At 56.1% G+C, this 9822-nt stretch overlaps 1 protein-coding gene across 3 annotated transcripts in view; it reads left to right on the forward strand.

The window, feature by feature from the left end:
• The window catches only part of SPSB1 (splA/ryanodine receptor domain and SOCS box containing 1), a 69081-nt gene extending 66083 nt beyond the window's left edge, over positions 1–2998 (forward strand). For all 3 annotated transcript variants that reach the window (XM_032609012.1, XM_032609021.1, XM_032609030.1), the window contains one exon: positions 974–2998. In XM_032609012.1, coding sequence (XP_032464903.1) covers positions 974–1101 — 128 coding nt within the window. In that variant the 3' untranslated portion in view covers positions 1102–2998. The remainder of the gene's footprint in view (positions 1–973) is intronic.
• Positions 2999–9822: the final 6824 nt, after the last annotated feature.

A 9822-nucleotide genomic window follows, 5' to 3' on the forward strand; every position in this document is an offset into this window, starting at 1 on the left:
ATACGCCCTCATTTCACCTCTTTGCCTGTCCAGGACACCGTGGGGGGACCCCAGGCTGTTTCGGTGTGCTCACCTATACGAGAGCTAGGAGGAGTCAGCTCCAAGAGGTCCAGGGTGAGCAGGGCCCACCATGCTCCCAGCAGCCTCCAGGGCCTTGGAGGCCATGACTTTCCGGTTCCTTCTGGAGCTGAGAATTTATCTGAGATGTGGGCTGCACGGAGCCTCTCTTGCAGGAAGCTAGGCCCCAGGCCCTCCGGGACACAAGGCCAGAGGTGCCCTTGCAGGCTGCAGCTAGAAGCCCTTCTCGAATCCAGATTCCTGAGGCAGCTCTGCCGTGCGCTGGGCCCAGACTGCTGGGATTTGGATCCCAGCCTGTAGCCCTGGCAATTCGGTCTCCTCTGCGCCTGTGCGCCCTCCACTGTAAGAGGGACTGGAGAACAGTCCCCGTGAGCAGTTGGGTTAACACAACATGATTTCCCCCCTAAAGGTCCGCGTGGGGTCTGGTGCTGGGGGTACGTGCGGGGGAGAGTCCATCCTGTGTGTCCCGGATGGACGTGCACTGAGGGGGCCTCTAGTTTGATGGGTTAGAGCAGGGACGGCCTGGCTTGGAATGCTTGCTCCGTGTCCTACCAGCGGTGTGGCCCTGGGCAAGTTATTTGGATTCTGTCCCTCAGTTTCCTCATTGGCAAAATGGGGATGATGGTCATGGTATAACTCCCTGTGATTATCAAATCATTCATAATAAACCACTGTGAGGATTAAATGAGGGCTTACAAAGGGGCCTGGTCCAGTGAGTTTCCATGCTAGCAACTAATAATTCACTTAAAGTGTAAAATGAGTTAATCTGGAGTCATCTCATCTGGGCGTTAAAACTAGTATTAACGATGCTATTGCTGTTTTCAGTGTTGTTTGTTCTAGAACCACCTAGAGCTGTGCTAACCCAGCGTCCTCTGTCTCTCCTCGGTCTCCGCAGCGGAGCCCCTGCCGCTCATGGATCTGTGCCGCCGCTCGGTGCGCCTGGCCCTGGGGAAGGAGCGCCTGGGTGAGATCCACGCGCTGCCACTGCCCGCCTCCCTCAAGGCCTACCTCCACTACCAGTGATGCCCCACCCGGGACCGCCAGCACGGCCGCCCCTGGCCATCCCGGTGCCAACTCACTGAGCCACCGCCGTGCCCACGCCCTGGACCGCTGTCTGCGGCATGGAAGTCCTGCCCTTCCTCTGCAGCCTCCCCGGCTGCCCCGCCAGATACGGACTGCGCTGGACACGGGCCCCTCTGTCCCCCTTCCGGACACTGGCAGAAGTTCCCCGCATGCCGCCTCACAGCCCCTCCTGGGAAGAGGACACAGAGGATAAACTACACTGAGCTCCAATCTGCTCTCGGGGTGGCCTGGGTGCCCCCGCACCTGCCGGGTCCCATGGCGCCAAGAGCAGATCCCGGGGGTGCTAAGAGGTGCTTAGATGAGGGCCGGTGCCCGCCCAGCAGGGCAGCCGCGCCGGACGAAGCTCAGGACGTCAGGAGCTCACCGTGGCCACCGAGGCGGAAACCAAACCGGGACCTTCCCCAGGCACGTGAGCACCCAGCATTAGTCCTGGCTGTCGGTGCCCCTGTACCCTGTATTTATTCTTTTAACAATAACAAAAGCCATTTATTTATTCCACTTAGAAAGGACACCTTGTTCGGGTCACCTCTCTCTGGAGTGTTCTGTTGCTTTTCTTCCACCTGCCCCTCCCTGGGATGTGTGTGCCTCACCTGGCCTTTTCGCTGGGTCGTGTCGGTCGTGTGTCCCCACGTGGGCACAGGGGTGTCTTTGTCTGGGTCCCTTGACCTACAGTTTCCAGGGGGCTCTGCTCCGAGTGCCCGAGTGGGCGCCTGAGGGGACATCAGCCTCACGTGCAATATGAGTGCCTTGGGGGACCCGTCTGCACGGGCAGTGGCAGCTCCCCGTATCTCTCCAGGCAGCCACCCATCGCTAGGGCTCATCCGTCTTTGCGCGTGGTTTTATTTCTTTAGTCTTCTGTGAGGTTTTTCGGTGTGGGTTGGGTTTTGTTTTTGCTTTACTACCTGAGATTTGCCACGTGCATCCCCGGAAGCTCTAGCTTCCCTGAGGACCACCCGAACCGAGATGGGAGGATGAGTGAGTCTCCATCCCCTGAGAGGCTGGGGGCAGGGCGGGGTGGGGGAGACCAGAGCGGAGTTGCGTGTCCTAGAAGCCAGTGCAGGTCTCCGCTTGGTGCCCCTGTCTGGGTTCATCACGGTGCCCCAGAGCCGTGAGGTGGGGCAGGGGGTCGGGGCGGACAGCCAGCAGGAGAGGGACGCACCCTCCCATGCACACCTCCCCCATGTAGCAGACCCCAGCACCTGCCGGCACAGTCACCGTTTCTTATGTCTTGAAGTCGACTCTTAGAATCTGCCTTCTGTTCATTTCTGTACAGGTACAGTAGATGACTTTATTTGTTTAAAATGTTTAATATATATGCATATATATTTGTCTGTAAGAATTGTGTTTTAAACAGCTGCTGTAGGGTACCTTTTAAAAAAAAAGAAAAAAATGTCTTCCAGTGGAGTATATTTTTTAAAGCACAAAATTAGTGCCAAGACTGGGTGAGGAATGTAAATTACCCCCTTATTATTTGGAGGTTTTATGTCCCCCAGCGGGTGGGGGGAACCTAACCTGTAAGACTTTTAAAGATTTTCCTCACTCCTGTTTCGGGGTGGGTCATGTTCTGACGAATGTTACACACGAGAGGGTCTCACTTATACAGATCCCAGCCTTATCGCCTTGACCCAGCCGTCTCCCACAGACGCTGGACAAATCACCGGGGTCCTTGCCATCTCTCTGCACCTCCCGCCCCCACAGCTCCCTAAACCTTGACCCCACCCTTCTTTCCTCTCAGCCCGGAGCCTTGTGGCCTGTACAGTTTTGAAACTCCCGTTCTGTTTTATGATGGTTGATAATAGTCACCTAATAAAGGAAAGTTTATTAAAATACACAAACACTTCGGAATCCCTCTTTGTGCTTTGGGGGAAGGGAAAAGGACGGGTCCATGGTCTTCAACAGATAATTGGGTGTTTCCCCCCGCCCGACCCCTTAGCAGAGGGTGGGATGCCAGCTGGAGCCCCGGATGGAGGAGAACGAGAATCCCAGAGGGGTGATCCTAGACCATCCCCATCCTTTTCCAGAAGTTTCTGAGCCTGCAGCTCAGAGTAAGGGAACTGCTGACCTAGTAGAAAGGATTCTGCACGTCAGCAAGCGCCTCTGGCTTGTCGTTGAGTTGACTGGGCTTTTTGGAGCCCGGATGTGGGCTCGGAGCCCAAGCGCTGGGCACTCAGTGGCAGGAGGTGGTCCTTCATTCGTCTTTGTGTCCCCAGAGCCAAGTGCACAGGGATGCTGAGTGAACCCGTTCTGCCAGCTGCTGTGGGAAGAGTCCCCGCACTCCACACCCCAGCAGAGAAGACAGGAAATTCCGGCTTAGAGGATTGGCGAGTGATAAAGAGTCAAGAGGTTTACTAGATATGATCCATGACTGGTTTCCAAAGAATTAGCGAGTGCATCCAGCTCCCTGTGGGCACTTTAAATCCTAAAGGCATGTCAGGATCTGGTGGTGCTGGGAAAAGGACCCTGGTCTGAGGGCCCAAGACCCCTGGCACCAAGGTCCCGTGTCCCTTTATCTGAGAGCCTCCTGGCCACCTGCGTCAGCCCCAGCTGGGAGGTGTTTTTTAAGATGCTCGTCTCAGTGCCCTGCCTGAGATGGACTGAATCAACATTTCTGGGGCCAGGCCCAGGAATGTGCAGTTTTCTCCAACTCCCCAAGTGACCTTGTCTAAGACAGTTTGGAGACCACTTCTGGCCACCGGGTCAGCTCTGCCTCCGGAAAAGCTGCAGGGTAAAGGGAAATTCTTTCGGTGTATGGCTGGGTTGGACCTGTGAGGAGCACGTGACCTCCTGAGTCAGACCTGGGTCCCAGTGTTGCTGTGACCCTCACGAGCCGTGTGATCTGGGATGAGCCTCTGCAAAATGACAGTCACCGTAGTGCCCACCTTGGAGGAGGGGAGCAAGAGCACAATAAAGCTTTAGAACAGGGCCGGGCCTATTAACAAGCAGGCGAACAAATGCCTTCCTAGCTCCTGCACTTCTGGAAAATGGCAGCTCCCGGATTGGAACCGGTCTCTGAGAATGAACCGAACATTCCTCAACCAACCTCCTGACAAATACTCTTTCTTCCCAGGTAAAGTCTCCAGAGATCAAGGTGCGTATTGAGAAAAGGGACCCCTAGATGCCTTCCCCACATGCAGTTGGAGGAAAAGCGGGGGTGGTGGGGGGCTGAAATTATTTTTAGATTGGAGTTCATGTCTGGGTTGGAACTCCGGCTTGCTTAGGAGGGGATGGCAGGGGGAGGAGAAGGGTGAGGCGGAGGGGGCAGGGCAGGGGGCGGCAGTAGAAGCACAGGGAAAATAAGGGCCTTTGTGCTGCTGGGAGACTTCTAGGGGAGCAGGGTTTTATGTTGAAGGGAGTGGTCTTAATAAAACCACCGTGCAGACTGGCCCATGTGGTTGTAATTAATACCCTGCCTTCGAGCAGGTAGCAGGCTCTTGGCTTTGCCATAGATGGCAAGAGCCCCCTCCTTCTGCCGTCCATCTCCCGCACACGGCTTCCCACCCGCCCGCCCTCCAGCTCCTCCGCGGCGAGACGAGGAATGTGGATTTACTGAACCATAAAGTATGCAGAGGGAGCTGGGGAGGGGGCCGAAGACAGAGCAATTAGTTCATGCTCCAGTCCAGACACCCAAACATGGTTGGAGGCCAGCTGCAAGGAATATTTGAAATAAATGAGCTGCCTGGGGCCAGGAGTTTGCTGTGTTTTCTGTGCGGGGCCATGGCAACCAGGGAGGAAACCATGAGCTAGGGATTGGGCTCTAGAATCAACAAATGATGTCCTGGCCTAGCGAGCTTGGAGGAAGCCGCTCAGGGCACTCTGAGGGTTTCTTAGGGTTCAGCTGCCGCCGGGCAGGACTGCCCGAGCATCCTCCTGATGTACTCGGCAGAATCCTGTCTCAGCTTCGGCCCTCCGCGCCCTCCATGAGGCTCTGACTTTTTCTTTTCTTTCTTTCTTTCTTTCTCTCTCTCTCTTTCTTTTATTTCTTTCTCTCTCTCTCTCTCTCTCTCTCTCTCTCTCTCTCTTTCTTTCTCTCTTTCTCTCTCTCTCTCTCTCTTTTTTTCTCTCTCTCTCTCTTTCTTTTCTTTCTTTCTTTCTTCTTTCTCTCTCTCTCTCTCTTTCTTTCTAAAAGAGAAAGCTAACGCTTCTCTGGAACTTTTCTTCCTGAGCCAGAGAACAGCTGCTGGTCTGATAATGCCATTCCTGGGCAGAGGGGATGTTCCTGCCAGAAAAGCCCAGGCCGAGGGCAGCTGGCTAGATGGAAGGTGGCACTGACCTTGCCCCGGGTCTGTCTTCCCACCCAGCCCAGCGGCAGCCTGTTTGGGTCTACTTTGTAAGCAGAAAAGGCAAAGGCCTCATGAATCCCTTCCCTGGCTCTTCTGAGGGTGGACCTTCCAGCCGCCCCTAAGAATGTGTTTTAGAGAAGCACAGGAGTAAGAAGACCTAGTCTGGGGACCTTAAGGTGGCCCTGGGGAGAAAGCAAAATCTCAGAAGCTTTGATGCAGTAGGTGGAGCCTGGGAATCTGCATCTTGAAACACCCTGTAGCTGATTTTGAGACGTTGTCCCCTGGGGCCCCAGACTCTTCTGCAGAGTTGGACCCATACAGAACCCCCTGCTGGCCCCCATTTCCTTCAGAGACCTGCAAGGGGCTGTGACCCAGAGAAGCTTGGTGAGCACTGGTGTGGGAGGTTCCATGGGAATCAGCTCCACCCACTGTTTCAGAGCGTGAGCAACAGCCCCAGAGAGCTCACGCAGGCGCAGAGGCCCTTGTCTCGGAGGAGTGAACGGAGTGGGTCCAAGGGGAGGCACCGGAGTGGGGGCGGGGAAACCTCAGGCCCGGGCTCTTGCCCCGAGTCTCGCTTTCCGCAGGGAAATTAGCCCCCGGAAAGCTGAACCAGGAGCTGAGAGGCGCCATTGCCTTCCATCAGGGCTGGACACTCCGGAGATGCTCTCGCCTCCTTCCCACAAGCTCAGCGCCCACCCAGACCGGCGACCCCCCGGCCCGCCCCTGTCTCTTCACGGCATAGGGAGCAGATGTTCCGTTCCCCCTCCCACCTGCACCCCCCAGGCCCCATCTTTTGAAAAATTTTCAACCAGAGCCCGTTTATGAAGTACCTTCCCAATGATTTCAGTTAAGCAAAGCCACCGTTGGGGCTGCTGCTGACTGCAGGTAGAGGGCTGGCATCAGGCGGCCAAAGTGGGACCAGGACGGAAAAGCAGGGAAGAAAGGGTGAGGGTTTTTTCAGCCAAAAAGCAAAGAACCTCACCTTCCTGCTGGTTGGCGTGTTGACAGGGGAAGGGCCTGGACTCCGGAGCCAGGACAGCCCGGGATTCATGCCCAGTTACCCTCCTGGCTGCCCGAAAGGGAACGAGAACCCCAGGAGCCTTGTTGTCCCCATCTGTGAAGTGAGGACAATACTTTCCTCCCGGGGGGATCCACTGAGACACCGTGTGTTTAGGGCGGGCACATCAGGGAACCTGGTACAAGGCATCCCTGCCTCTCCGCTTTCCAGCCGGCTCTTTTTAAAAATTGAGGTGAAATACACATAACATCAAATTCACCATTTTAACGTACGTCTGTAAAAAACTTAGAGCACGGCCCTGCCCATAGTAAGGGGTCAGTAAAAGCAGCCGATGTGATTATTCGCACACCGCCTGGGGCGCCCAGAGATTCTTGTCTGTGCTACAAAATCTCCCGAAGCCGCTGTCAGAAACGAGACTTTCCCGGGAGGGCATCTTGCAGGGAAATTGCCTGGGCCTGGGAGCTCCTGTCCTCCTGGATGGAAATGAGGTCACTTTTCTAAAAACCAGTCTCATAATCAGGGCGGCAGGCTACCCAGCGCTTACGAGCTGCGTGGTCTCGCTCACTCTCTCTGACCCCCAATCTCCACATTGTGTTAGTGTTTGGAGGCTGCCACAGTGAGTTACCAGACACCGGGGGGTTTAAAACAACACATTTATTCTTTTACAGTTCTGGAAGCCAGACGTCTAAAATCAAGGTGTGGACAGAGCCGTGTTCCCTCTGGAGGCTCTCGGGGAGAAGCCTTCCTGCCTCTCCCAGCATCTGGTGGCTTCAGGCTTTCCCCGGCTTGGGGCTGCATCCCTCCAATCTCTGTCCCCGTTGTCACATGCCCTTCTCCCCTCTGTGTCTCCGTGTCTATCTTATAAGGACAATTGTCCCTGGATTTAGAGCCCACCTGGATTATCCAGGATGAAATCATCTTCAGATCCTTAACTCGATGGCATCTAAGGCTCTTTTTCCAAAGAAAGTCACATTCACAGGTTCCAGGGTTGGGACGCAGACCTATCTTTCTACCATTCAACCGTCTACACACATCTCTAGAGCAGAGTTCATAATAATACCCACTCATAGGGTGACGATGAGGCTTTATGAAATGATGAAGGTGGTAAACAGCCCAGTGCCAGACCTGTGAGGGGTGCTTCCAAAAAGGCAAGAATTCCCAGAGTTACTAGCTACGGTAGCATGGCCCTCCTGTCCCAGCCTCTGATGGCCAGTCCCACGAGAGCAGACCTGCTCTGGAATCGATGGGTGTCTTCTATGAGGTAGGTGCCCAGGCTGTGTGTGGAAACCACAGCGGATGTGGAGAGAACTTGAAGCGTGACCACAGACAGAGGATGTGGCCCCTCTCTCTGGGTCTCCCTCTGAGCGGCTATAGTGAGCGGGTCGCAAGGTCTGGAAAGGCGTGGACATTGCTCAGGGGTCATCGGAAACCGAGCCAGGGATGGGAGGCCCGAGTGCCAAGTTCCCCGTGGGGTCTTACTGCCCACTTTCCTCCATCTTTCTCTGGGACAGGGTTGGGGGGGGGGAGGCAGCTCGCATCCCTGCAGCCTCTCCAGCCAGGCCCCGCTTGTGCTGATCTGTACAAGGAAATGGAATGTGAACCCCGGGCTATTTAAAGAGCAAGAGAGACGGGGGCGAGGCTGGGACCGGGCCAAGCAGGGTGTCTCAGGTCGGCCCAGGGCTCCTCTTTGCACATGGTTTGATTTACTGGAGGGCTGCGAGCAACTCCAACTTCAGACAGAGAGCTATTTGAAGCAGCTGCCAGATGTTGTGTCTGAGCTGGGTTTTTACAACTTGCTTACTGGTTAGCAGCCTGCCTCCCGCTGGAGTGCATCTCGCCCCAGCGGCTTCGGGGGCCCTGGCACTGGCCCACGGGCCTTTGTTCAGCGGCTTTGCCACTTCCCCCCGCGCAGCCCAGGCCTGCTCTTCCTCGAGTGGAGCGAGAGTGGGAGTCCGATTTCCAAAGCATCCAACCCACCTGGGGTGGCAGCGTGGCCCTGACTTCAGGGCATCTTGCAGGCACCCGAGGCTTGTGGAATGTTCCCCCGGTATAGGCAGGGTCTAAAACCAACCTCGAGACCCCAAGGACAACTCTGCAGTGAGCGCCCCTTGGAGCAGGCCCTAGTGCCAGGGCTGTCCCCTGGAAGGCGTGGACACAGACCTCAACCTTTCTTCCCTGCTTTTCCGTCCTGGTCCCACTTTGGCCACCTGATGCCAGCCTCTTCAAATGGAGCACAGAAGGCCACAGGGGACCGGGGCTGAGACCACAGTTCATTTTAGGGGGCTGGTTCTGAAAGGTTCCCAAACCTCTGGAAATCCCAGTGAACCAGGGAAGTTCCAGGGAGGCACCAGTAAGACCAACCTTTGGATGGAGGCCACCGTGTCAGGCCAGAGGCCAACCCCATTAAGCAGGCCAAGATGTCCCAGCATGAGACTGTTGGGGTCCACAGGACTCAGGGTTAGGGGGTGTTTCTCATCCCCTCTCCCCACCGAGGAGGCCTGTGGCGAGAGTCACGTGATCCAAGTGTTCACTTCCTGAGGCCACTTGGAATGATTTCTCAGAAGTCTGCTCTGGAGGGGATGAGAGGTGGGGATCGGAGGAGGCGGGAGGGAGGGGGGCAGGGAGGGAGGCTGTGCAACTAATCTTGTTGTATGTGAAAGCACACTCGTGTCCGTCCAGGAATCCCGAAGGCCGCCAAAGTGGACAGAGTGTTCAGTCCCCTCCTGAACGCGCCAGAAATGTCTTGTCCACTGGGCAAGAAAACATCCTCTGCTAGCGCGCCCGTGTCTGGCTCGCCCTCCTCGAATGAAACGCCTCTGAGGGCTGTGCTGGGAGGGGCGGGGCGGGGTGGGTGGGTGATGGGATGCGGGGAAGGGGAAGCAGGTCGCCGGCCTACCTCCCTGGGGTACAACGGGAGACTCCCCAGCCTGCCCGCCAGCCCTCAGGCACCCACCTCTGCACCACCCATTTGCAGCCCTGCTCGCTTTGAACTTCTGAATCTTCCAGAGAACCAGAGAGAGATGGCGACCAGGGTGCCCTCTCCCAAGAGCCCGTGTGCCCAGTCCAGAAATGGTGGCAGAATTTAGGAAGTCCCCAGGCCTGCCCACCGTAGGGTGAAGCCCGCGACAGTCTACAGACGCACAGAGAGACCCGGGCAAGGGGGCGGAAGGGCTGGGGTTTGGGATTTAGATTCAGAATATCAGTTGCCAACCCCGTGTCGCGCTCCTATGGAGCCTCAGCTTCCTCTCCTGTAAAGTGGGAATAATGATACCTTCTAGCCAAGCTCATGGTATTGCAAAAATCAAACGAGGCCTGGGTGTGGGGCAAAGCCTGGAGAAGCTGCAAAGCCCAAGCATGCCCGAG

The sequence above is a fragment of the Phocoena sinus genome, chromosome 1 (genome assembly GCF_008692025.1).
Source record: "Phocoena sinus isolate mPhoSin1 chromosome 1, mPhoSin1.pri, whole genome shotgun sequence".
Taxonomy (NCBI): Eukaryota; Metazoa; Chordata; class Mammalia; order Artiodactyla; family Phocoenidae; genus Phocoena; species Phocoena sinus.